This window comes from Zeus faber (assembly GCF_960531495.2).
Source record: "Zeus faber genome assembly, chromosome: 5".
Lineage (NCBI taxonomy): Eukaryota > Metazoa > Chordata > Actinopteri > Zeiformes > Zeidae > Zeus > Zeus faber.
Window position 1 is genome coordinate 36,334,620 of NC_137192.1, and position 25,792 is coordinate 36,360,411.

The 25,792-nt window shown below is 45.4% G+C and overlaps 1 protein-coding gene across 1 annotated transcript; it reads left to right on the top strand.

Annotated features, from left to right (window-relative positions):
* Positions 1 to 919: 919 nt before the first annotated feature.
* Positions 920 to 21,859, top strand: appl1 (adaptor protein, phosphotyrosine interaction, PH domain and leucine zipper containing 1). Its single transcript, XM_080000732.1, has 22 exons — positions 920 to 1,061; positions 2,135 to 2,233; positions 2,327 to 2,386; positions 2,511 to 2,582; positions 5,931 to 6,018; positions 6,746 to 6,787; positions 8,755 to 8,813; positions 8,924 to 9,070; positions 11,442 to 11,524; positions 11,615 to 11,776; positions 12,428 to 12,616; positions 12,817 to 12,859; positions 12,933 to 12,989; positions 16,064 to 16,155; positions 16,352 to 16,534; positions 16,619 to 16,671; positions 16,799 to 16,973; positions 17,394 to 17,430; positions 17,664 to 17,804; positions 17,896 to 17,946; positions 18,898 to 18,987; positions 19,134 to 21,859. Exons 1-22 carry the CDS (start codon positions 1,008 to 1,010, stop codon positions 19,284 to 19,286), a joined length of 2,130 nt encoding a protein of 709 aa, XP_079856858.1. The 5' UTR covers positions 920 to 1,007; the 3' UTR covers positions 19,287 to 21,859.
* Positions 21,860 to 25,792: the final 3,933 nt, after the last annotated feature.

Here is a 25,792-nt window from a genome sequence, read left to right on the forward strand (position 1 = left end):
AACCTTTAAAGTATCAGTAGTATTTGGGTGGAGTGAACCTTTAAAGTATCAGTAGTATTTGGGTGGAGTGAACCTTTAAAGTATCAGTAGTATTTGGGTGGAGTGAACCTTTAAAGTATCAGTAGTATTTGGGTGGGGTGAACCTTTAAAGTATCAGTAGTATTTGGGTGGAGTGAACCTTTGAAACTAGTAGTATTTGGGTGGAGTGAACCTTTGAAGTATCAGTAGTATTTGGGTGGAGTGAACCTTTAAAGTATCAGTAGTATTTGGGTGGAGTGAACCTTTGAAGTATCAGTAGTATTTGGGTGGAGTGAACCTTTAAAGTATCAGTAGTATTTGGGTGGAGTGAACCTTTAAAGTATCAGTAGTATTTGGGTGGAGTGAACCTTTAAAGTATCAGTAGTATTTGGGTGGAGTGAACCTTTAGGGTATCAGTAGTATTTGGGTGGAGTGAACCTTTGAAGTATCAGTAGTATTTGGGTGGAGTGAACCTTTAAAGTATCAGTAGTATTTGGGTGGAGTGAACCTTTAAAGTATCAGTAGTATTTGGGTGGGGTGAACCTTTAAAGTATCAGTAGTATTTGGGTGGAGTGAACCTTTAAAGTATCAGTAGTATTTGGGTGGAGTGAACCTTTAAAGTATCAGTAGTATTTGGGTGGAGTGAACCTTTGAAGTATCAGTAGTATTTGGGTGGAGTGAACCCTTGTTCCTGGAAATTGTTCCCCGTCGCCGCCATCTTGGCTCTTCCACAGACTGAAAGCCTCTGGAAGGGCGACCCTCGGATGAGCCAAGATGGCGTCTTTTGCCTGTCAACGTCGAGCCAATCAAATCTGTGGAACCATTTTCTCCACCAATCAGCGTCGAGCTGGGGGCGGGCCTTGGGGTGTGGGTGTTGCGTTTCCGTGCTGTTGGGGCGGAACAAAGCTGCAAAGGCAGGAATCAACCTCCCTTATTTGGGATTTAACTCGCGACCGGTGCCCGTTATCGACGCGGCAGCAGCGGCAGCCATGCCCGGGATAGAGAAGCTGCCGATAGAGGAGACTCTGGAGGACAGTCCTCAGGTGAGAGTTCGGACGGACGGAGGACACCGTAGCTAATGCTACCGGAGCTAGCCTGCCCGCTAGCAGTGGACCGGTGCTGCGTTCAAGGCAGCTGGGAGAGAGGATGGAATCTCCGTCTCCCTCAATTTCCTACTCCTTATTGTCACCATAACCTACACGCAGGAAAAATACTTAATTAGCCTCGATAATAACATTATTAATGTAAATAAATTTTCATTTGAATATCATGAATGTCATACATGGGTTTTAAAATAAATGAACATAAATTAAAGTATATTACTCGTGATCTACATATAATATATTACGTGTTTTACGATAATGTATTTAATACTGTACTACAATACTACAAAGGTAATTAAACTTTCCAAAGCAGTTCTTTATTCAATGCACCGAGTTGTGAACAGTACAGTTTTGATGATGGCAATCACTAATAAGTTAATAAAAAAAAAAAAAAAAAAAATTGAACAATAAAACAGTGTTTGTCAGAACATCTTAGTGTAAACTGGTGAAAAGCCGTAAATCCCAGCTGACTCTAACGCAGCATGACTCGCTCGGCCTAGCTGTCAAAATGTGACATTTTCTTCAGGGTCGATGATCCATGATCGATCGACTTCTGCTTCGATCACCAGCGCAAGGATAAGTTGTCCAAGAATAAAGCTCAGTTTTGCGTTGTCGGATCGCGCGTAAACAAACAAACAGACTGCAACTACTTCCGTAGCCACCCAGCTAGCTGCATAGCCTTCTATCTCCATCCGGGGATCAATAATATCTGATCCGATCGTATATCAGGGAGCCTCGGTTTGATCACATTCAGCCTCTGGATCCAATCACGGATCAATATGTTTACCATGAGATCTGACCCAGTCTCTAGTAACAGTGAAACTAGGGATTCAGTGTTTAGTTTCACTGGTGGGGCCGCGGACCCCACGTTGAGAACCACTGATCTATGCACCAGGTATCACCAAGGATCAAGCTGTTCAGGTGTATTTATGTCGTCACTACTCTGAAGAGTTCTGGAACTTAAGGTGTGTGTGTGTGTGTGTGTGTGTGTGTGTGTGTGTGTGTGTGTATAGACTCGTTCCCTTCTCGGGGTGTTTGAAGAGGACGCTGCAGCCATTTCCAACTACTCCACACAGCTCTACCAGGCCATGCAGAGGATCTATGATGCACAGGTCTACACACACACACACACATACACACACACACACACACACACACACACACGCACACACTGACTCTCAGTGAGTCTCTCTTCTTTTTTCCAGAATGAGCTCAGCGCTGCCACACACCTCACCTCCAAACTGCTGAAAGAGTACGACAAGCAGGTACCTGTCTGTCTGTCTGTCTCCCAGCCTGTCTGTCTGGCTGGCTGTCACACTCAGATCAAGGGAAGAGAGGAGTGCACCTTCACCTAACTTCCTCTGAGTGAAAGTGTTGTTGTGCTCCCAGCGTTTTCCTCTAGGGGGCGACGACGAGGTGATGAGCTCCACACTGCAGCAGTTTGCCAAAGTCATCGATGAGGTGAGATATATGTTTATAATATACATTTTATTTAATAATATATATTAATTCTGTCCTGGACGTGGAACAGTGGACCAGCTCTTTACCCTTGCAGGGTTCCTGGGGGGGTCTAGGAGTTTGCCCATCCAGTGTACATGTGTTTTGTGGATCTGGAGAAGGCTTTCGACCGTGTCCCTCGGGGGATCCTGTGGGGGGTACTGAGGGAGTATGTGGTACCGGGGCCATTGGGACGAGCCATCCGGGCTTCGTACAACCAAAGTGAGAGCTGTGTTCGTATTCTCGGCACTCGCGGGTGTGACTCCGCCGGGGTTGCCCCTTGTCCCCGATTCTGTTTGTGATATTCAAGATTCAAGATTCAAGATTTTTATTTGTCACATACATATACATACTTCCATACATATATGCAGTGAAATGTAATGCAACGCACCCGGTGATAGCACACAAGAAGTCCTAGGAAAAAGTACTAAAATAAAATAAAAAGTAGAAAATTACTTTCTAATAGACCGACTAACTGACTCCTAAAACGTAATACAGTAAGTGGAATACTTATAGAATAAGATAAAAAATATATAGAATAAAATACAATAAAAAATAAATTGAAATAAAATGGAATAGGTTGAAGGAATATGGCTATGTATATACAGATATGTGCATTTAAAGTGGCATGTGAATTAAAGTGGCATGTGAATGTGAATAGTGTGAGGTAGTGTTTGGGATAATACAGCACAGTATACAAGAGTACGGCGCAGCAATACGGCATCACGAACAACCCTGAACAGTGATACAGTATGCGGTACAGTATGCTACATACAGTACAGTAGGTAGTGGAGCCTAGTGCATGGCTCAGTTAGGACCCCTGGTGAGGTCAGCATTGACAGTTCTGATGGCTTGAGGGAAGAAACTCCGTCTCAGTCTCTCTGTTCTCGCTGCGTGACTGCGGAGGCGCTTGCCTGACCGCAGCAGCTGAAACAGTCCGTTGTTGGGGTGATGAGGATCCTTCATGATCCTACGGGCTCTGCTACTACACCTCCTGGTGTATAACTCCTGCAAGGGGGGGAGGGTAGTTCCAGTGGTACGTTCAGCTGAACGCACCACCCTCTGCAGGGCCCGCCTGTCCTGGGCAGTACAGTTCCCAAACCAGGCAGTGATGTTGCCTGTCAGGATGCTCTCCACTGCTCCAGAATAGAAGGACTTGAGGATCCTCACCGAGACCCGGAATTTCCTCAGCTGCCTGAGGTGGTAGAGACGCTGCCTCGCCTTTCTCACCAGAGTGTCTGTGTGAACAGTCCATGTTAAGTCCTCAGTGATGTGGACTCCCACATATCTGAAGCTGCTCACCCTATCGACAGAAGTCCCATTAATCCACAACGGCGCGTGCGTCCTCGATTGTGATCCACGCCTAAAGTCCACAATCAGCTCCTTGGTTTTGCTGACGTTCAGGTGGAGGCTGTTGTCCTGGCACCAGAGTGACAGGTCAGCCACCTCCTGGTGGTAGGCCTTCTCATCGCAGTCGGTGATCAGGCCCACGACCACGGTGTCGTCAGCAAACTTGATGATGGTGTTGGAGCTGGACCTGGCCACACAGTCATGTGTGTACAGGGAGTACAGTAGGGGGCTGAGGACGCAGCCCTGGGGGGATCCTGTATTCAGGGTGAGGGAGCTTGACATGTACTTCCCCACCTTGACCACCTGGGGGCGGCCTGTGAGGAAGTCCAGGATCCAGGTGCACAGCGGAGCATTCAATCCTAGCTCCAACAACTTGACAGCCAGTCTGGTGGGGACTATGGTGTTGAAAGCTGAACTATAATCAATGAACAGCATTCTCACATAGGCCCCCTTCTGGCCATCCAGGTGCGTGAGCGTGGTGTGCAGTACCTGGGAGACCGCGTCATCCGTGGATCTGTTCTGCCGGTACGCGAACTGCAACGGGTCCAAGGTGCGGGGGAGGGAGGCGCAGATGTAATCCTTAATCAGCCTCTCGAAACACTTCATGACCACCGAGGTGAGGGCCACCGGACGGTAGTCATTCAGGCAGGTTGGAGAGGCGATCTTCGGGACAGGAACGACGGTGGACCTCTTGAAACAGGATGGGACCACTGATTCAGCCAGGGAGATGTTGAATATTGTAGTGAACACCGGAGCTAGCTGGTTAGCACAGGTCTTCAGTACTCGTCCAGATATGCCGTCTGGACCCGCAGCTTTCCTGGTGTTCACCCGCATCAGAGCCCTCCTGACCTCGTGCACGGACACTGAGAGTGCGCGCTTGTCCCCAGCGGTGTAGCTCCAATTAGCCGGCGACCTAGCGGTGCTGCTGCCAGACTCGAACCGCGCATAAAAGGAGTTCAGTTGGTTGGCCAGGGAGGCGTGGACAGGACAGGATGGACAGGATCTCAAGGCGCAGCCGAGGTGAGGAGTGTGTCCGGTTTGGGAACCTCAGAATGGCATCTCTGCTTTTTGCAGATGATGTGGTTTTGTTGGCTTCTTCAGAGCGTGACCTCCAGCACGCACCGGGGAGGTTTGCAGCAGAGTGTGAAGTGGTCGGGATGAGAGTCAGCACCTCCAAGTCTGAGGCCATGGTTCTCTGCCGGAAAACGGTGGATTGCTCCTCCGGGTCGGGAGGGAGTTGCTGCCACAAGTGAAGGAGTTCAAGTATCTGGGGATCTGGTTCACGAGTGAGGGGAAAATGGAGCGTGAGATGGACAGGCGAATCGGTGCGGCGTCAGCAGTGATGCGGGCGCTGTACCGGACCGTTGTGGTGAAGAGGGAGCTGAGCCGGAAGGCAAAGCTCTCAATTTACCAGTCCATCTACGTCCCAACCCTCACCTTTGGTCATGAGCTCTGGGTAGTGACCCAAAGAACGAGATCGCAGGGTGGCGGGACTCAGCCTTAGAGATAGGGTGAGGACCTCGGACATCCGGAGGAAGCTCGGAGTAGAGCCGCTGCTCCTTCGCGTCGAAAGGAGCCAGTTGAGGTGGTTGGGGCATCTGATCAGGATGCCTCCAAGGTGCCTTCCTTTGGAGGTTTTCTGGGCATGTCCAACTGGTAGGAGACCACGGGGTAGACCCAGAACCCGCTGGAGGGATTACATATCCCAGCTGGCCTGGGAACACCTCGGGGTCACCCAGGAGGAACTGGAAAACATTGCTGGTCAGAAGGGGGCCTGGAGCTCCTTGCTCAGCCTGCTGCCACTGCGACCCGGCCCCAGATAAGCGGAGGAAAATGGATGGATGGAATATATATTTATAATATATGTTTATAAAATAATAATGTTTATATATAATATAAAGTAAAGAATAAAAGGTTGAAATGTAAACGTTGTAGTAATAATATAAAACCTCCTCCCTCCAGTTGAGTTCCTGTCACGCCGTCCTGTCCACGCAACTCGCAGACGCCATGATGTTTCCTATCACCCAGTTTAAAGAACGAGACCTCAAAGGTACACACATATACATGTATATATACATGTATATATACATGTATATACACTTACACATACATATATACATACATATACACATACATATACACATACATATACACATATATAGACATATATAGACATATATAGACACACATATATAGACACATTCATATATACACACACACACACACACACACATATATATATATATCTATATCTATATATATATATATATATATATATATATATATATATATATATATATATATATATATATATATATATATATATATATATATATATATATATATATATATATCTATATATATATATATCTATATCTATATATATATATATCTATATATATATATATCTATATATATATATATCTATATATCTATATCTATATCTATATATATCTATATCTATATATATATCTATATCTATATATATATATATATATATCTATATATATATATATATATATCTATATATATATATATATATATCTATATATATATATATCTATATCTATATATATATATATCTATATATATATATATCTATATCTATATATATCTATATCTATATAGAGATATAGATATATATATAGATATACACACATACAGACACACTCCTTATTTATACAAAGATGGTGGACACTTTTAAAGCACAGTTTAAAAACAAAAGAGGAAGAGACTGACGTCTGTCTGTCTGTCTTTCTACCCGTCTGTCTCTCCAGAGATCCTGACTCTGAAGGAGGTCTTCCAGATCTCCAGTGTTGGTCAGTTGGATCTGCATGTCATTCCAAACATGATGACAAACTGGAAGTGCTACATGCTAACCCTGTTAGCTCAGTGCATGGCTGCAGAGGGACATGAGGGAGGTCTACCTCCAGCGTTTCACAAGCTCTCTCTCTGTCTCTCTCTCTCTATCTCCCTCTCCCTATCTCTCTCTCGCTTTCTTTTTCTGTCTCTCTGTCTCTCTCTGTCTCTCTCGCTCTCTATTTTTGTCTCTCTCTCTCTTTTTCTGTCTCTCTCTTCCTGTCTCTTTCTGTCTCAATTCAATTCAGCTTTATTGTCATGACAGTTATTATAACACTATTGCCAAAGCTAGAAGGCAGGTAGCACTCAACAACAACAACATGAGATACAATAACTCAACAACAACATGAGATACAATAACTCAACAACAACAACATGAGATACAATAACTCAACAACAACAACATGAGATACAATAACTCAACAACAACAACATGAGATACAATAACTCAACAACAACAACATGAGATACAATAACTCAACAACAACAACATGAGATACAATAACTCAACAACAACAACATGAGATACAATAATGCAACAACAACATGAGATACAATAACTCAACAACAACATGAGATACAATAACTCAACAACAACAACATGAGATACAATAACTCAACAACAACAACATGAGATACAATAACTCAACAACAACATGAGATACAATAACTCAACAACAACAACATGAGATACAATAACTCAACAACAACATGAGATACAATAACTCAACAACAACATGAGATACAATAACTCAACATCAACATGAGATACAATAACTCAACAAAAACAACATGAGATACATTAACAACAAGAACATGAGATACAATGACTCAACAACAACATGAGATACAATAACTCAACAACAACATTGTTTACAATAACAACAGATGAACCTAAGTTGGTAAGGTTGCAAAGTATGTGAAGCTCCCTAGAGAGTCCCCTCTGCTCCTACATTAACATCTACAGACCTCAGGAGCCACAGATGCACTGATTGTCTGTTTAGTTGACCACACAATCAGGGTTGTTTCTATGGGGAGTGGTGGGGTTGAGGTACAGGGAAGGGGTGGGGTTGAGGTAGAGCTGGTGGTCTAGTAATCTAAAGGTTGCTGGTTGGATCCCAGGCTCCTCCTGCTAGCATGCTGTAGTGTCCTTGAGCAAGACACTTAACCCCTAATTGCTCCTGATGGCTGCGTCCATCGGTGTTTGAACAATTGTAAGTGGCTTTGGATAAAAGCGTCTGCTAAATGCAATGTAATGTAATGGTTATATGCTGCACATATATATAAATCATTGTCACATTTGAAGTTGGTTCTATTTGATTGAAGCAGACGTGTGTTGCTGCCTTTTTGATTTGTTTTAATGGTCTTGACAGATCCTCTTTGCAGAGAGAGAGTGAGACAGGAGAGAGAGAGTGAGACAGGAGGGAGCGAAACGGGCATTGTGTGTTATGAATGAATCATTTCCTAATGGTGTGTGTGTGTGTGTGTGTGTGTGTGTGTGTGTGTGTGTGTGTGTGTGTGTGTGTGTGTGTGTGTGTGTGTGTGTGTGTGTGTGTGTGTGTGTGCTCTGTCCAGGATAATTCCCTCATTATTAACCTGGGATTTTCCTATAGTAGCTGTGATTCTCTCTCTCTCTCTCTCTCTCAGGAGGTAAACTGTACAAAGGGAGCAGTCCTTATAGTGAACAGCAGTCTCAAACCTGGTGAAGACATCAACTGATCCCTGTGTAGCTAGTTGTCTCTGAAGAGACGTCTGTGCTCGTACTGACCTGTGATTTGTCTCTGCTTTTCTTGTTTTTTGGTTCCTTCATAATCAAGTTTCTGTGACATGACTTACTGTAAATAAAGGAACTCTCAGAACTCTGTCTCTCTCTCTCTTTCACTATCTTTCTCTCTGTCTCCCTCTCGCTTTCTGTCTCTCTCTCCAGATCATGACGTGGCCATTAACAGATACAGTCGTCTGTCGAAGAAGAGAGACAACGATAAGGTAAGCCTCTACACTTGTCTGTCTTTCTGTCTCCCTCTCACCTGTCTGTTTCGCCTCCTACCTGTCTCCCCCTCACCCGCTTGTCTCCTCCTCACCTGTCTGTCTACCAGCTGAGGGCAGAGGTGGTGGAGGACGTCTACACATCTCGTAAGAAGCATCATCAGACCATGATGCACTACTTCAGCTCCCTGAATGCTCTGCAGTACAAGAAGAAGATCTTCCTGCTGGAGCCGCTGCTGGGCTACATGCAGGCCCAGGTGCAAATACTAGAAATATACTGTAAAAATACTACATAGACACGCTGCTGGGCTACATGCAGGCCCAGGTGCAAATACTAGAAATATACTGTAAAAATACTACATAGACACACTGCTTGGCTACATGCAGGCCCAGGTGCAAATACTAGAAATATACTGTAAAAATACTACATAGACACGCTGCTGGGCTACATGCAGGCCCAGGTGCAAATACTAGAAATATACTGTAAAAATACTACATAGACACACTGCTTGGCTACATGCAGGCCCAGGTGCAAATACTAGAAATATACTGTAAAAATACTACATAGACACGCTGCTGGGCTACATGCAGGCCCAGGTGCAAATACTAGAAATATACTGTAAAAATACTACATAGACACGCTGCTGGGCTACATGCAGGCCCAGGTGCAAATACTAGAAATATACTGTAAAAATACTACATAGACACGCTGCTGGACGACATGCAGGCCCAGGTGCAAATACTAGAAATATACTGTAAAAATACTACATAGACACGCTGCTGGGCTACATGCAGGCCCAGGTGCAAATACTAGAAATATACTGTAAAAATACTACATAGACCCGCTGCTGGGCTACATGCAGGCCCTGGTGCAAAAACTAGAAATATACTGTAAAAATACTACATAGACACGCTGCTGGGCTACATGCAGGCCCAGGTGCAAATACTAGAAATATACTGTAAAAATACTACATAGACACGCTGCTTGGCTACATGCAGGCCCAGGTGCAAATACTAGAATTATACTGTAAAAATACTACATAGACACGCTGCTGGGCTACATGCAGGCCCAGGTGCAAATACTAGAAATATACTGTAAAAATACTACATAGACACGCTGCTGGGCTACATGCAGGCCCAGGTGCAAATACTAGAAATATACTGTAAAAATACTACATAGACATGCTGCTGGGCTACATGCAGGCCCAGGTGCAAATACTAGAAATATACTGTAAAAATACTACATAGACACGCTGCTGGACTACATGCAGGCCCAGGTGCAAATACTAGAAATATACTGTAAAAATACTACATAGACACGCTGCTGGACGACATGCAGGCCCAGGTGCAAATACTAGAAATATACTGTAAAAATACTACATAGACACGCTGCTGGGCTACATGCAGGCCCAGGTGCAAATACTAGAAATATACTGTAAAAATACTACATAGACCCGCTGCTGGGCTACATGCAGGCCCTGGTGCAAAAACTAGAAATATACTGTAAAAATACTACATAGACACGCTGCTGGGCTACATGCAGGCCCAGGTGCAAATACTAGAAATATACTGTAAAAATACTACATAGACACGCTGCTGGGCTACATGCAGGCCCAGGTGCAAATACTAGAAATATACTGTAAAAATACTACATAGACCCGCTGCTGGGCTACATGCAGGCCCTGGTGCAAAAACTAGAAATATACTGTAAAAATACTACATAGACACGCTGCTGGGCTACATGCAGGCCCAGGTGCAAATACTAGAAATATACTGTAAAAATACTACATAGACACGCTGCTGGGCTACATGCAGGCCCAGGTGCAAATACTAGTAATATACTGTAAATATACTACATAGACACGCTGCTGGGCTACATGCAGGCCAGGGTGCAAATTCTAGAAATATACTGTAAAAATAATACATAGACACACTGCTTGGCTACATGCAGGCCCAGGTGCAAATACTAGAAATATACTGTAAAAATACTACATAGACACGCTGCTGGGCTACATGCAGGCCCAGGTGCAAATACTAGAAATATACTGTAAAAATACTACATAGACACGCTGCTGGGCTACATGCAGGCCCAGGTGCAAATACTAGAAATATACTGTAAAAATACTACATAGACATGCTGCTGGGCTACATGCAGGCCCAGGTGCAAATACTAGAAATATACTGTAAAAATACTACATAGACACGCTGCTGGACTACATGCAGGCCCAGGTGCAAATACTAGAAATATACTGTAAAAATACTACATAGACACGCTGCTGGGCTACATGCAGGCCCTGGTGCAAATACTAGAAATATACTGTAAAAATACTACATAGACACACTGCTTGGCTACATGCAGGCCCAGGTGCAAATACTAGAAATATACTGTAAAAATACTACATAGACACGCTGCTTGGCTACATGCTGGCCCAGGTGCAAATTCTAGAAATATACTGGAAATATACTGTAAAAATACTACATAGACAGGCTGCTGGGCTACATGCAGGCCCAATACACAGCAAATACACAGGAATTACTATAAATATTCTCTAAATATGCTATCCACTCTGATTGGCAACAGATAAACTGTTTACTGTTTTGTGTGTATGTGCGTGTGTGCGCGTACAGAACAGTTTTTTTAAGCTCGGCACAGAGAACCTGACCCACCAGTGGGAGGACTTCCTGTCGACCATCGCCACCAGCGTGCACAAGTAACACACACACACACACACACACACACACACACACACACACACAGTGTGATATGAAGCGTGCTGTGACTCATCACTGTGTGTGTGCAGCGTGCGCAGGGAGATGGACTCGGAGGTGGGCTCCATGCAGCAGACCATCCAGCAGCTGGAGATGTCATGTGACGCGCTTTACGTACCATGTGACTTGGAGCCGAGCCAATCAGCTGTCTGCCGTAACCTGACCAGGAAGCAGGGCTACCTGCACGCACGCAGGTACTGACCCTTCTGGTTTCACTCCACCTTCATGCGAATGCTAACACTAGCAAGTGGAGAACTAGTCATACTAGTTATACTATTAGACATACTAGTTATAACACCAGGTGAACTGGTAATAAACTAGTCATACTAGTTATAAATCCTTCTCAGTGTATTATTGTATTCAGAAAGTAGTGTGTAATTAACAGGATACTAGTTATAAACTAGTCATACTAGTTATAAATCCTTCTCAGTGTATTATTATATTCAGAAAGTAGTGTGTAATTAACAGGATACTAGTTATAAACTAGTCATACTGGTTATAAACTAGTCATACTAGTTATAAATCCTTCTCAGTGTATTATTGTATTCAGAAAGTAGTGTGTAATTAGCAGGATACTAGTTATAAACTAGTCATCCTAGTTATAAACTAGTCATACTAGTTATAAACTAGTCATACTAGTTATAAACTAGTCATACTAGTTATAAACTAGTCATACTAGTAATAAATCTGTGTCAGTATATTATTGTGTTCAATTAGTAGTGTGTAGTAATCATGATAATGTGTTATCTCTAATAACCTCCTGGTCTCTGGGGGTTAGTTTCCGGTAACCAGCCTCTCGACGGACGGTATCTCTGACCTGTCTTATCTTTTCTATTGTGTGGCAGTAAGACAGGTCTGGTGTCGTCGTCGTGGGAACGACAGTACTTCTTCACGCAGGGGGGCAACCTGATGGTTCAGGGCCGCGGAGAGGTCGCTGGGGGGCTGCTCATGGACATCGACAACTGCTCTGTGATGGCGGTGGACTGCGACGACCGCCGCTTCTGCTTCCAGATCACCTCCTTCGATGGGAAGAAGTGAGACAGGAGAGAGAGTGAGACAGGAGAGAGAGTGAGACAGGAGGGAGCGAAACGGGCATTGTGTGTTATGAATGAATCATTTCCTAATGGGGGGGGGGGTGTGTGTGTGTGTGTGTGTGTGTGTGTGTGTGTGTGTGTGTGTGTGTGTGTGTGTGTGTGTGTGTGTGTGTGTGTGTGTGTGTGTGTGTGTGTGTCAGGGTTGCCACGCTGCAGGCAGAGAGCAGGAAGAGCTGTGAGGAGGTGAGAGTCATTTTCATACTTTATAACAACATTCCAACCATCCCAAAATGTGACGATGAGTCGTGTGTTGCAGTGGATCTCTACCATCAACAACATCTCCAGGAGGATCTACCTGAGCGAGAACGCAGAGGTACGACTGCTCATTATCATTATTCGTTTTTCAAGCTAAAAGTATCTGGAACACGACAACCCAAGTAAACACAGACATGTTGAAGTGTGGTTAGAACCAGGATGTTTCAGACATCTCGATGTTCAAGTTTGATCAATATCATCTACATTTGGAGCAGAAATGAGTGAAAAACTGTGGTCGTGTCATTCATTTGAGGAGCGCTTTGTGACATCATCACCAAAGTTGTGACGAAAGTCCAAGTTCAAGTTCAAGAGATTATTTGTCACATACATATACATACGGTCATACATATATGCAGTGAAATGTCATGACACCCGGTGATAGCTCCGTCTCTCGGAACCGCTTCCCGTCCGGCGACTGGGACGGCACAGTGTTGGCAGGCGACCCGGGTAGACGGACGACCCGAGCGGGGCTCCAGACGAACAGCGTCCCTTCGTCCCGGGGACGAAAGAAAATGTGTTTGTGACGAACAGAGATGTTCTCCAGGACCAAAGGGATGTTTGTGTGTGTATCAGCCACCAGGCCAAAACAAACATCATCATCCAGCACCAGCTGCACTCGCTCCCTCTCTCTACTCCACTGATAGCGAGGGGAGTGTGTGTGTGTGTGTGTGTGTGTGTGTGTGTGTGTGTGTGTGTGTGTGTGTGTGTGTGTGTGTGTGTGTGTGTGTGTGTGTGTGTGTGTACAGGACTTATCCCAGTTGGTTCTGGTGTATAAGGTTGCTATACAGTTGTGGCGCCTCCAAGCAGCAGAAAGGGCCCTGAAGCCCCCCCTGAGCTCTGCAGCAGCGTAGACACCCCACGGCTGCAGGAAAGCCCTGAGCGCCCCGCCCCGCAGCCACAGAAGACCCCCGGGCCCCGAGAGAAGCCATAAGCCCGCAGGACAACCCCCACGCCTAGCCCCGAGGAGCATAACCCAGTCCCAGGGAGCATGAGGAGACCCGGCGCCCCAGGTGCGCACACATACGACCCACGCCCAAGTGCAGGCACAAGACACAGCGGCACGCACAGAACTCAGGCCGCGGGCGCAGACAGACCGACACCCCGACCGAAGCGCCCGCCCCGCAGGAGAGCCGGAGGGACCCCCGTGCCCACCCAGGCCCCAGGCCAGGAGGCCCACCCCACTGCAGCTGTTCAGACGCCCCGCCCGGCCAAGAGCCCTGAGCGCCCATCCACAAAGCAGAGAGAGACCAGGAGGACCCCCACAAGCCCCAAAACACCAAGACATTGCCCAGACTTAGGAAGATCAAGTATTAATGGATGGAGTTATGTCAGTGATTAAAAAAAAAAACCCCCAAAAAACAATTTCATTAAATGAATCAATCTTGTTTTTTGGTATTGCCCATAGTTTTTCCATTGATATGTATTCTATTTATAAATGTAAGCATTGGGATGTGGTGATATTTTCTCTATTTTTCCAATTGATTAATATTATTTTCTTGGCAATTGTTAAGGACATCAAATGTGTTGGTGGTGTTTCAGTGGTGGGTCAACTGAGGAGACTGGAATGCTGTGACCCAGAAGGGTTGATATCTTCTTGGTTATGTTGTCCAGAATGCTAGGATAGGTGGGCGGAGCCAGAAGGCATGAAAGTAGTCATCTCTGCTATCAAGGGAACAGGGAGAGCAAACGTCTTCATCCACAAAACCCATTTTGAACATGTTGCGTCATATGAGCTCTGTGCAGAGTTGCATTTTGGAGTTGCGGGTCATAGAAAAGGTGTTGTTGCAAATAAGCTTCCACAGGTTGATATCGGTGGGAACAGCAAGGTCTCTTTCACATTCCATGGTAGGTAAAGATAAAGTGTCATCAGTTTTTAATAAAAGTTTGTTTATTCTGGAAAAGGGATTTTTTTAAATGACCAATATGAGTTAGATGTTCAGTCAACAGAGGTGGTTGTAGGATGTTGTTCGTCAATTTAACTAACTTTTAGAAACTGCTGTGGTTGAAGGAATTGAAGGAAGCCGTGGCCACTGATATTATACCTTTGGATTGAGGTTGGGAAGGACATCAGTGAATTGTTTTCAAAAATGTTTTCCAGATGAGTCATTCCTTGTCTTTTCCAAGACCTGAAGATTATTGGTCTGTTTTTAACCAGAAAATCTGGGTTGTGCCCGATTGGAGTAAATTTGTTTGCAGATAGAGTGTGACCACTGGGTTTGAGGAAGCTCCACCAGGCTGACAGAGTGGTTGTGATGAATGGGTTTTTAAAGCAATCATGTTCATCATCATGTTATTGGTTGATTGAGTGAGGAATGATAGATCACATATTGATAACTCCTGATATTCTGTTTGTTCAATGTCTCTCCATCCATGACCCAGTTGTTGCTCTGGTTGTAACCATTGAGTTATAATTGAAGATGGTTTGCTAGATAGAAGTATCTCAAGCTTGGGGCTGCTAGGCCTCCACAGTCTTTGTTTTTCTGTAGTGTTGCTAGTTTAATTATTCGTTTCTTGTATTTTCAATAAAATGTATTGACTATTGAGTCTAGAGTATTAAACCAATGTACTGTTGGTTGCAATGGGGTCATTGAAAATACATTGTTTATTTTTGGAAGTATATTCATTTTCACTGCTGCTTCCTACCAATTAGTGAGATGGGTAAGTTGTTCCATAAAAGGAGTGTTGTTGTTTATTGTTATCATTGTTGTTTGTTATTGTTTATTGTTTGTGTTATCATTGTTGTTGTTTGTTGTTGTTGTTCATTGGTTGTGTTGTTATCATTGTTGTTTATTGTTAATGTTGTTGTTTCTTGTTAGTGTTGTTGTTATTGTTGTTGTTGTTACACTTTTATTACATTTCACTGCATATATGTATGAAAGTCTGTATATGTATGCGACGAATAAACCTCTTGAATCTTGTTGTGGTTATCATTGTTGTTTATTGTTATCATTGTTGGTTTTTGTTAGTGTTGTTATTGTTGTTTATAGTTAGTGTAGTTCTGATAAAGAACGCTCCATTGGAACCGCCTGTAAATCACTGAGCTATGCCCCGCCCCTCCCAGAATAAGCCAATAAGAAGACTCTGAATAGAGGTTATTGATCCTTATAGGTGGTTCTGTGTTGTGATTGGCAGGAGCTGGCGGCCAGAGTGAACCAATCAGCTCTGGAGGCTGTGACCCCCTCCCCCTCCTTCCAGCAGAGACATGAGAGCATGAGGCCTTCTGGGTAAAAATACATCAGATACAGTGTGTACATGAAGTGACTTCAGTTCAAGGTATTTACATGTATTAAATCTCCTTTGTCTTGTGCTGTTTTTGCTGCTGTAAAACCTGTGTCTTCACACAGCATCACTTAGTGACACGCCCCCTTGACAACATCTCTGCTTTAAAAAGTTCTTCTCTCACTCTCTTGCTCTCATTAGTCACAGTAAAGGCAGGACGGGGCGAGCGAGCAGCATCAGCTCCGTTGCCTCGGATACGGTGTCTCCCGCCCTCTCTGCGCTCTCATTGGACACCCTGGTTGCCCCGGAAACGCCCATCCAGTTCGACATCATTTCCCCTGTGTGCGAGGAGACGGCGTCTCAGAGCAAGACGCAAAGCGGGAGGTTGTGTGTGTGTGTGTGTGTGTGTGTGTGTGTGTGTGTGTGTGTGGGCTCTGCGATTGGCTGACGGTTCGCTGTTTTTGACAGGAGGAGTAATCCATTTGGAGAGTCTGGAGACACACCTGTAGAGGACAGCCAAGGTACCTGTCTGTCAGTCTAACATGTATTCATAACATTAGTTTACAGTTGGGACCAAAGAGTGTGTACTTAATGATGTGATGATCCTAGAAGTAGTCTAGCCCCCCAGCTGACCCTCCCCCTCCCCAGGTTCCATCCTGCAGCAGCTCTTCGTGGTTCGCTTCCTGGGCTCCATGGAGGTGCGCAGCAGCGAGGCGTCCGACGTCATCTCCGACACCATGAGGCACATCATGGCCGCCCGTGCCATCCACAACGTGTTCCGCATGACTGAGTCCCACCTGCTGGTCACCTGCGACTGCCTCAAGTAACGCATTGCATGCTGGGAGTTTCTCACTTCCAGCCACGTAGCTGGCCAACTGTGAAAGCCTGAAATAAACACATGATCTAGATGTGTTAAAATGACACATTACAAATATCTATATAATAATAATATCAGCGGGGGTGTGGGCAGCGGGGGCCGCTGCCCTGGTAAACACAGATAATTACATTAATCTGAATCAAAGAATTGCACTGCAAGAAATGCAGCTCCTACCTGCAGCTCCTACCTGCAGCTCCTACCTGCAGCTCCTACCTGCAGCTCCTACCTGCAGCTCCTACCTGCAGCTCCTACCTGCAGCTCCCCTACCTGCAGCTCCTACCTGCAGCTCCAGCAACACACGTGCACATGTTTTTTGAACTCATTGATTTCTCTGTTTCCTGATCATAATAATCATTATGTTTTCAGGTTGATTGATCCCCAGACACAAGTCACCAGACTCTGGGTAAGAACCTGCCTGTCTCTCTGCCTGTCTGCCTGCCTGTCTGTTTGCATGTCTGCCTGTCTGTCTGTCAGCCTGTCTCGCTCTCTCTCTCTCGCTGTCTCTGTCTGTCTGCCTGTCTCTCTCTTTCTCTCGTCTTACTCTCTGTTATTCTGTCGAGCTCTGCGTCTATCCTCCTGTCTGTTTCTCTGTCGCTCCATCTTGTGGTGCTCAGTGTGTTGTGTTGCTCCGCCCAGTTCCCCCTCTGCACCGTGCTGCAGTGCTCCTCCCACCAGGAGAACAAGCGTCTGTTCGGCTTCGTCCTCCTGTCACCTGGCGCCCGCAGCGACGCCAGGACGCTGTGCTACGTGTTCGAGTCCAACGACGACGGGGAGAAGGTACCTGTCTGTCTGTCTGTCTGTCTGTCTGTCTGTCTGCCTCTCTACATGTCTCTAAGTCTCTAGTTTTCTAATTTTATTTTCTCACCAGATCTGCGACAGCATCGGTTTGGCCAAACAGATCGCCTTCCACTCTGAGATGGTGAGACACGCCGTTATCTACCCTGTCGCACGGTCAGCCCCTCACCCTGTCGCACGGTCAGCCCCTCACCCTGTCGCACGGTCAGCCCCTCACCCTGTCGCACGGTCAGCCGCTCACCCTGTCGCACGGTCAGCCCCTCACCCTGTCGCACGGTCAGCCCCTCACCCTGTCGCACGGTCAGCCCCTCACTCTGTCGCACGGTCAGCCCCTCACCCTGTCGCACGGTCAGCCCCTCACTCTGTCGCACGGTCAGCCCCTCACCCTGTCGCACGGTCAGCCCCTCACTCTGTCGCACGGTCAGCCCCTCCCCCTGTTGCACGGTCAGCCCCTCACTCTGTCGCACGGTCAGCCCCTCCCCCTGTTGCACGGTCAGCCCCTCACTCTGTCGCACGGTCAGCCCCTCCCCCTGTTGCACGGTCAGCCCCTCACTCTGTCGCACGGTCAGCCCCTCACCCTGTCGCACGGTCAGCCCCTCACTCTGTCGCACGGTCAGCCCCTCACCCTGTCGCACGGTCAGCCCCTCACTCTGTCGCACGGTCAGCCCCTCACCCTGTCGCACGGTCAGCCCCTCACCCTGTCGCACGGTCAGCCCCTCACTCTGTCGCACGGTCAGCCCCTCACTCTGTCGCACGGTCAGCCCCTCACCCTGTCGCACGGTCAGCCCCTCACTCTGTCGCACGGTCAGCCCCTCACTCTGTCGCACGGTCAGCCCCTCACCCTGTCGCACGGTCAGCCCCTCACTCTGTCGCACGGTCAGCCCCTCACTCTGTCGCACGGTCAGCCCCTCACCCTGTCGCACGGTCAGCCCCTCACCCTGTCGCACGGTCAGCCGCTCACCCTGTCGCACGGTCAGCCCCTCACCCTGTCGCACGGTCAGCCGCTCACCCTGTCGCACGGTCAGCCGCTCACCCTGTCGCACGGTCGAACATGATGAATGAACGTGTGATGCAGGACAGGAAGGAGGAGCAGCGGAAGCGGGTGGAGGTGAAGGTGAAGGAGAAGCAGCTGGAGGAGCTGAGCAAGCAACGGCAAATAGAGAAGGTACCATGACCCTGATTTCTGAGTCAAGAGCCCTCTGAGGCAATTACCCACCTGACCTCTGACCCTTGAGGCAAGACTCACCTGACCTCTGACCCTTGACCGCTGAGGCGACGCTAACCCTAACCCAATGACCCTGTCCCCCCCAGGACCTGGAGGAGCAGAGTCGTCTCATCGCTGCGTCCAGTCGTCCCTCCAACCCCCCCGCCGCTGATGGACACTTCCTGTTGCTTAGCAACAGCCAATCAGAGGACAGCGACGTGGGGGAGGAGGGAAAGAGGCAGGGGGAGTCCGACGCCTGATTGGACGGTGGAGCGGGACGCGTGTTTCCACAGCCGGGTGGGGCGGCATGGGGCGCGGCTCTGCCCCCACACCCTGGGCTGAGGCCCCGCCCCCTCAGACTGAGGCCCCGCCCCCTCGCCCACTTTGTGCAGGAAACATGCTCCGTCGAAGGAGGAAGAATAAACAGACTTATTTCCTGTTTGCTCAGAGGAAACAGGAAGCGGGAGACAGGAAACAGGATGTGCTTGAGGGTATGTAAGGAGAGGGATGGTGTGAACTCTTACTCTAAAAGATTGATTTCTGTTTTTCAGACATTACTTCCTGTTTCCTCAAGGCAGGAAACACACACACACACACACACACACACACACAGTAAGCACACACACAGTAAGCACACACAGTAACCACACACAGTAACCACACACACACAGTAAACACACACACAGTAACCACACACACACACAGTAAGCACACACACAGTAACCACACACAGTAACCACACACAGTAACCACACACACAGTAAACACACACACACAGTAAACACACACACAGTAAACACACACACACACAGTAACCACACACACATAGTAAACACACACACACACAGTAAGCACACACAGTAACCACACACACAGTAAACACACACACACACAGTAAACACACACACACACACACACAGTAAGCACACACACAGTAAGCACACACAGTAACCACACACAGTAACCACACACACAGTAAACACACACACACAGTAAACACACACACAGTAAACACACACACACACAGTAACCACACACACATAGTAAACACACACACACACAGTAAGCACACACAGTAACCACACACACAGTAAACACACACACACACACACAGTAAACACACACACAGTTAACACACACACATAGTAAACACACACACACACACAGTAACCACACACACACAGTAAGCACACACAGTAACCACACACAGTAACCACACACACAGTAAACACACACACAGTAAACACACAGTAACCACACACACATAGTAAACACACACACACAGTAACCACACACACACACAGTAACCACACACACACAGTAAGCACACACAGTAACCACACACACACACACACACACACACACACAGTAAGCACACACACATTAACCACACACATTAACCACACACACATAGTAAACACACACACACAGTAAACACACAGAGTAACCACACACACACAGTAAACACACACACACAGTAAACACACACACACACACAGTAAACACACACACACAGTAAAAACACACACACACACAGTAAACACACACACACACACACAGTAAACACACACAGAGTAACCACACACACACAGTAAACACACACAGTAACCACACACACATAGTAAACACACACACACAGTAACCACACACACACAGTAAACACACACACACAGTAAACACACAGAGTAACCACACACACACACACACACACACACACACACAGTAAGCACACACACAGTAACCACACACAGTAACCACACACAGTAACCACACACACACACAGTAAACACACAGAGTAACCACACACACACAGTAAACACACACACACAGTAAACACACACACACACGGTAAACACACACACACACACAGTAAAAACACACACACACACACAGTAAACACACACACACAGTAAACACACACACACACAGTAAACACACACACACACACACACAGTAAAAACACACACACACACAGTAAACACACACACACAGTAAACACACACACAGTAAACACACACATACACAGTAAACACACACACACACAGTAAAAACACACACACACACAGTAAACACACACACACACACACACAGTAAACACACACACACACACAGTAAACACACAGAGTAACCACACACACACACACACACACACACACACACAGTAAACACACACACACAGTAAACACACACACACACAGTAAAAGCCTCTCGAAGCGACGTGTGTTTGGGGGGAAACTTTTTCTGAACATCCTCAGTTTGAACTTTTCTACGTCTTCATTTTCTAATGTTTCTTCCTGTTTATTACGTCACCATGCTAATGCTAACGTCACTTATGTCGCTAACGTCGCTAACGTCGCTTGCGTAGCTAACGTCGCTAACGTCGCTAACGCCACGTCCGACCGGAGCAAAGGATCAGTTGGTTGTTGTTGCTCCACAGTGTCTCAAACTACCTTTCATCAGGGTTTTCAGGTCTTTATTGACTAGAAGCAGGAAGTTGCGTCGCTTCTTACTGCTTGGCTGTGGGTGTTCTGCGGTGGTTACAGTGTTTTACTGAGTATTTGAAGTAAAAAATGATATGACTGTCACCTTGTTAAGAACACTGAGACGTTGACGGTGATGTGTCGTTTGCCCCATTGAAATGCATTGAAAGAGCAAGAGAAGTGTCCCTTTAAACACAGCTGATCAGCCTGATGGACCCGACCGAGGTTAAAGGTCGGACCGGACAGAGGTTAAAGGTCAGATCTCATCACATTGGGTTGTAATTTTGGCATCTGATTTAAAAATAAATAAATAAATACAACTTTTAAAGGAAATAAAAAAGGATTCAACTCCACATGAGGTGTTTACTGTGTGTTTTCTGTGTGTTTACTGTGTGTTTACTGTGTGTTTACTGTGTGTGTTTACTGTGTGTGTTTACTGTGTGTTTACTGTGTGTGTTTACTGTGTGTGTTTACTGTGTGTGTTTACTGTGTGTTTACTGTGTGTTTACTGTGTGTGTTTACTGTGTGTGTTTACTGTGTGTGTTTAATGTGTGTTTACTGTGTGTTTACTGTGTGTGTTTACTGTGTGTGTTTAATGTGTGTTTACTGTGTGTGTTTACTGTGTGTGTTTACTGTGTGTGTTTAATGTGTGTTTACTGTGTGTGTTTACTGTGTGTGTTTACTGTGTGTTTACTGTGTGTTTGCTGTGTGTTTACTGTGTGTGTTTACTGTGTGTGTTAAATGTGTGTTTACTGTGTGTGTTTACTGTGTGTGTTTACTGTGTGTTTACTGTGTGTTTACTGTGTGTGTTTACTGTGTGTGTTTACTGTGTGTTTACTGTGTGTGTTTAATGTGTGTTTACTGTGTGTGTTTACTGTGTGTGTTTACTGTGTGTGTTTAATGTGTGTTTACTGTGTGTGTTTACTGTGTGTGTTGAATGTGTGTTTACTGTGTGTGTTTACTGTGTGTGTTTAATGTGTGTTTACTGTGTGTGTTTACTGTGTGTGTTTAATGTGTGTTTACTGTGTGTTTCCTGTGTGTGTTTACTCTGTGTTTACTGTGTGTGTTTATGTGTGTGTTTACTCTGTGTTTACTCTGGGTGTGTGTTGACTGTGTGTTTACTGTGTGTGTTTACTCTGTGTTTACTGTGTGTGTTTATGTGTGTGTTTACTGTGTGGGTTTGCTCTGTGCTTCCTGTGTGTGTTTGCTGTGTGTTTGCTGTGTGTTTGTTGTGTGTTTGCTGTGTGTTTGTTGTGTGTTTGCTGTGTGTTTACGGTGTATGTTTACTGTCTGTGTGTTTACTGTGTGTTTACTCTGGGTGTGTGTTGACTGTGTGTGTTTACTCTGCGTTTACTGTGTGTGTTTATGTGTGTGTTTACTGTGTGGGTTTGCTCTGTGCTTCCTGTGTGTGTTTGCTGTGTGTTTGCTGTGTGTTTACGGTGTATGTTTACTGTCTGTGTGTTTACTGTGTGTTTACTCTGGGTGTGTGTTTACTGTGTGTGTTTATTGTGTGTTCACTGTGGGTGTGTGTTTAATGTGTGTATTTACTGTGTGTGTTTACTGTGCGTTTACTGTGTGTGTGTTTACTGTATTTGTTTACTGTGTGTTTACTGTGTGTTTACTGTGTGTTTACTGTGGGTGTTCACTGTGTGTTTACTGTGTGTTTACTGTGTGTTTACTGTTTGTTTACTGTGTGTTTACTGTGCTTTTGCTGTGTGTGTTTACTGTGTGTCTTTACTGTGTGTTTACTGTGTGTGTTTACAGTGGGTGTGTGTTTGCTGTGTGTGTTTGCTGTGTGTTTACTGTGTGTGTGTGTTTACTGTGTGTGTCTTTACTGTGCGTGTTTACTGTGTTTTTACTGTGTGTGCGTGTGTTTACTGTGTGTGTGTGTTTACTGTCATCAAGCGTTTACTGTGTATGTGTTTCCTAGTTGTGTGTACTGTTTTTTACTGTGTGTTTACTGTGTGTGTTTACTGTCATCAAGCGTTTACTGTGTGTACGTGTGTTTACTGTGTATACTGTGTGTTTACTGTGTGTGTTTACTGTGCTTTTGCTGTGTGTTTACTTTGTGAGTTTACTGTGTGTCTACTGTGTGTGTGTTAGCTGTGTGTGTTTGCTGTGTGTTTACTGTGTGTGTTTACTGTGGGTGTGTTTTTACTGTGTGTTTTTACTGTGCGTTTACTGTGTGTTTACTGTGTGTGTTTACTGTGTGTTTACTCTGTGTGTTTACTGTGTGTTAACTGTGTGTGCTTACTGTGTGTTTACTGTGTGTGCTTACTGTGTGTGTTTACTGTGTGTGCTTACTGTGTGTTTACTGTGTGTTAACTGTGTGTGCTTACTGTGTGTTTACTGTGTGTGCTTACTGTGTGTGCTTACTGTGTGTGCTTACTGTGTGTTAACTGTGTGTGCTTACTGTGTGTTTACTGTGTGTGCTTACTGTGTGTTTACTGTGTGTTTACTGTGCTTTTTCTGTGTTTGCTGTGTGTGTTTACTGTGTTTTTACTGTGTGTTTACTTTGTGTGTTTTTACTGTGTGTTTGTTTACTGTGTGTGTGTGTGTGTGTTTTTACTGTGTGTTTGTTTACTGTGTGTGTGTGTGTTTACTGTCATCAAGCGTTTACTGTGTGTATGTGTTTACTATGTGTGTTTGCTGTGTGTTTACTGTGTGTGTTTACTGTCTGTTTACTGTGTGTTAACTGTGTGTGCTTACTGTGTGTTTACTGTGTGTTTACTGCGTGTGTTTACTGTGTGTGCTTGCTGTGTGTTTACTGTGTGTGCTTACTGTGTGTTTACTGTGTGTTTACTGTGTGTGCTCACTGTGTGTTTACTGTGCTTTTTCTGTGTTTGCTGTGTGTGTTTACTGTGTGTTTTTACTGTGTGTTTACTTTGTGTGGTGTTAATCTGTGTGTGTGTTTACTGTGTGTGTGTGTGTGTGTGTGTTTACTATGTGTGTTTACTGTGTGTATACTGTGTGTTTACTGTGTGTGTGTGTGTGTGTGTGTGTGTGTGTGTGTGTGTGTGTGTACTGTGTGTGCTTGCTTTACTGTGTGTGTAAAAAAAAAAAAAAAAAGGTCCAGACCAGGGCCAGTAAAAAGTCTGGATCTCTGGACGATGTTTCTATCTGCTCTGTCACCAGGAAACCGATCAGAATCTGATGCCAAAAGGTTTGTTGTGTATCTGAGCATCAAGTACAGCAATAAACTGAGTGACAACGACAAACCGACTGAACGAGTCTTTGTTCTTCTTTCATGTCCGAGGGCCACCCTTTTTCTTTTACATATTCCACCCCTTTCTTCTATTTTTTGGGGTAGTTAAATAACCAATAACATTCTTTGTGGGTTTGAGCCAATCGCAGCTTGTAGTCCTGTCATCAAGCGTTCTGAGGTGATCTTCCAGACAGCCAATCACAGCCTTTGTTGTTGATCAACCTCCCTTTCTTGGAGGGTGATAGTGGAACAGTCACGTCATATTTTTCCATGTTTGAGCATACTTCCTTTTCCTTCTGTCGTACAGGACTGTGGTGGATTGGATGGCTTGAGCAGCCACACCTGATACTCGCTGGTTGGGTTAACAAGCATCAGGTTTATAAACCTCATCCACACACTCAGTCAAGATGGGAGCCCTGTGTCATGACATCTGCTGCTGGCTAATTCCACCTAGCATCATCTCTACAATAAACTGGTGTTATCAACCCACCGTCATCTGTGTCTCTGTGCCGGAGGTCCCTGAAAATGCCACTTGGGTGGAGTGTGATGGCAAAACTGCCATAATGACCTCCACCTGTTCGCTACATTTTTTTCCCTGTTTTTATAGAATGACTTGAGCTCAATTTTGTAGAGGACTGTCATTTTATGTCATTATTTCCCTCCGTTTTGGTTTTATCGCATACATTTTTTTGAAGTTTTTTTTAACATATATCGTGAGTATTGGTGGTTTAGTATAACATGTAAAAGGTTATTTTCATGTGAGGTTACTAATTAACCACAACATTGTGTGTGTGTGTGTGTGTGTGTGTTCTCTGCTCTGACCTGCAGCTGCACCACTTCCTGCTCCCATCATATTAAATCCACTAAAGCTCCTGAAGCTTATTATGGTCTGAGCGGAAGGTGCGCCTCCAGGGATCAGTGTGCAGAGAATCAGTGGATTGTCCCTCTACAGAGAGAAGATTATCTGTTCATTCAACACTCACAGTGTTTAGGTCTGTTTAGCCTACAGTATGTACACACACACAGATGAATCATTATTCCTTTCAGCTTGTTCCTCTGGGTCTTTCTTTCTTTTCACATT

What these genes read in the sequence shown, in the direction of transcription:
- appl1 (XM_080000732.1), top strand. Translation starts at nt 1,008, where the DNA reads ATGCCCGGGATAGAGAAGCTGCCGATAGAGGAGACTCTGGAGGACAGT. An exon ending in CTCTGGAGGACAGTCCTCAG is followed by an intron (nt 1,062 to 2,134) that starts GTGAGAGTTCGG and finishes GTGTGTGTATAG; the next exon opens with ACTCGTTCCCTTCTCGGGGT. An exon ending in GAGAGCATGAGGCCTTCTGG is followed by an intron (nt 16,156 to 16,351) that starts GTAAAAATACAT and finishes TGCTCTCATTAG; the next exon opens with TCACAGTAAAGGCAGGACGG.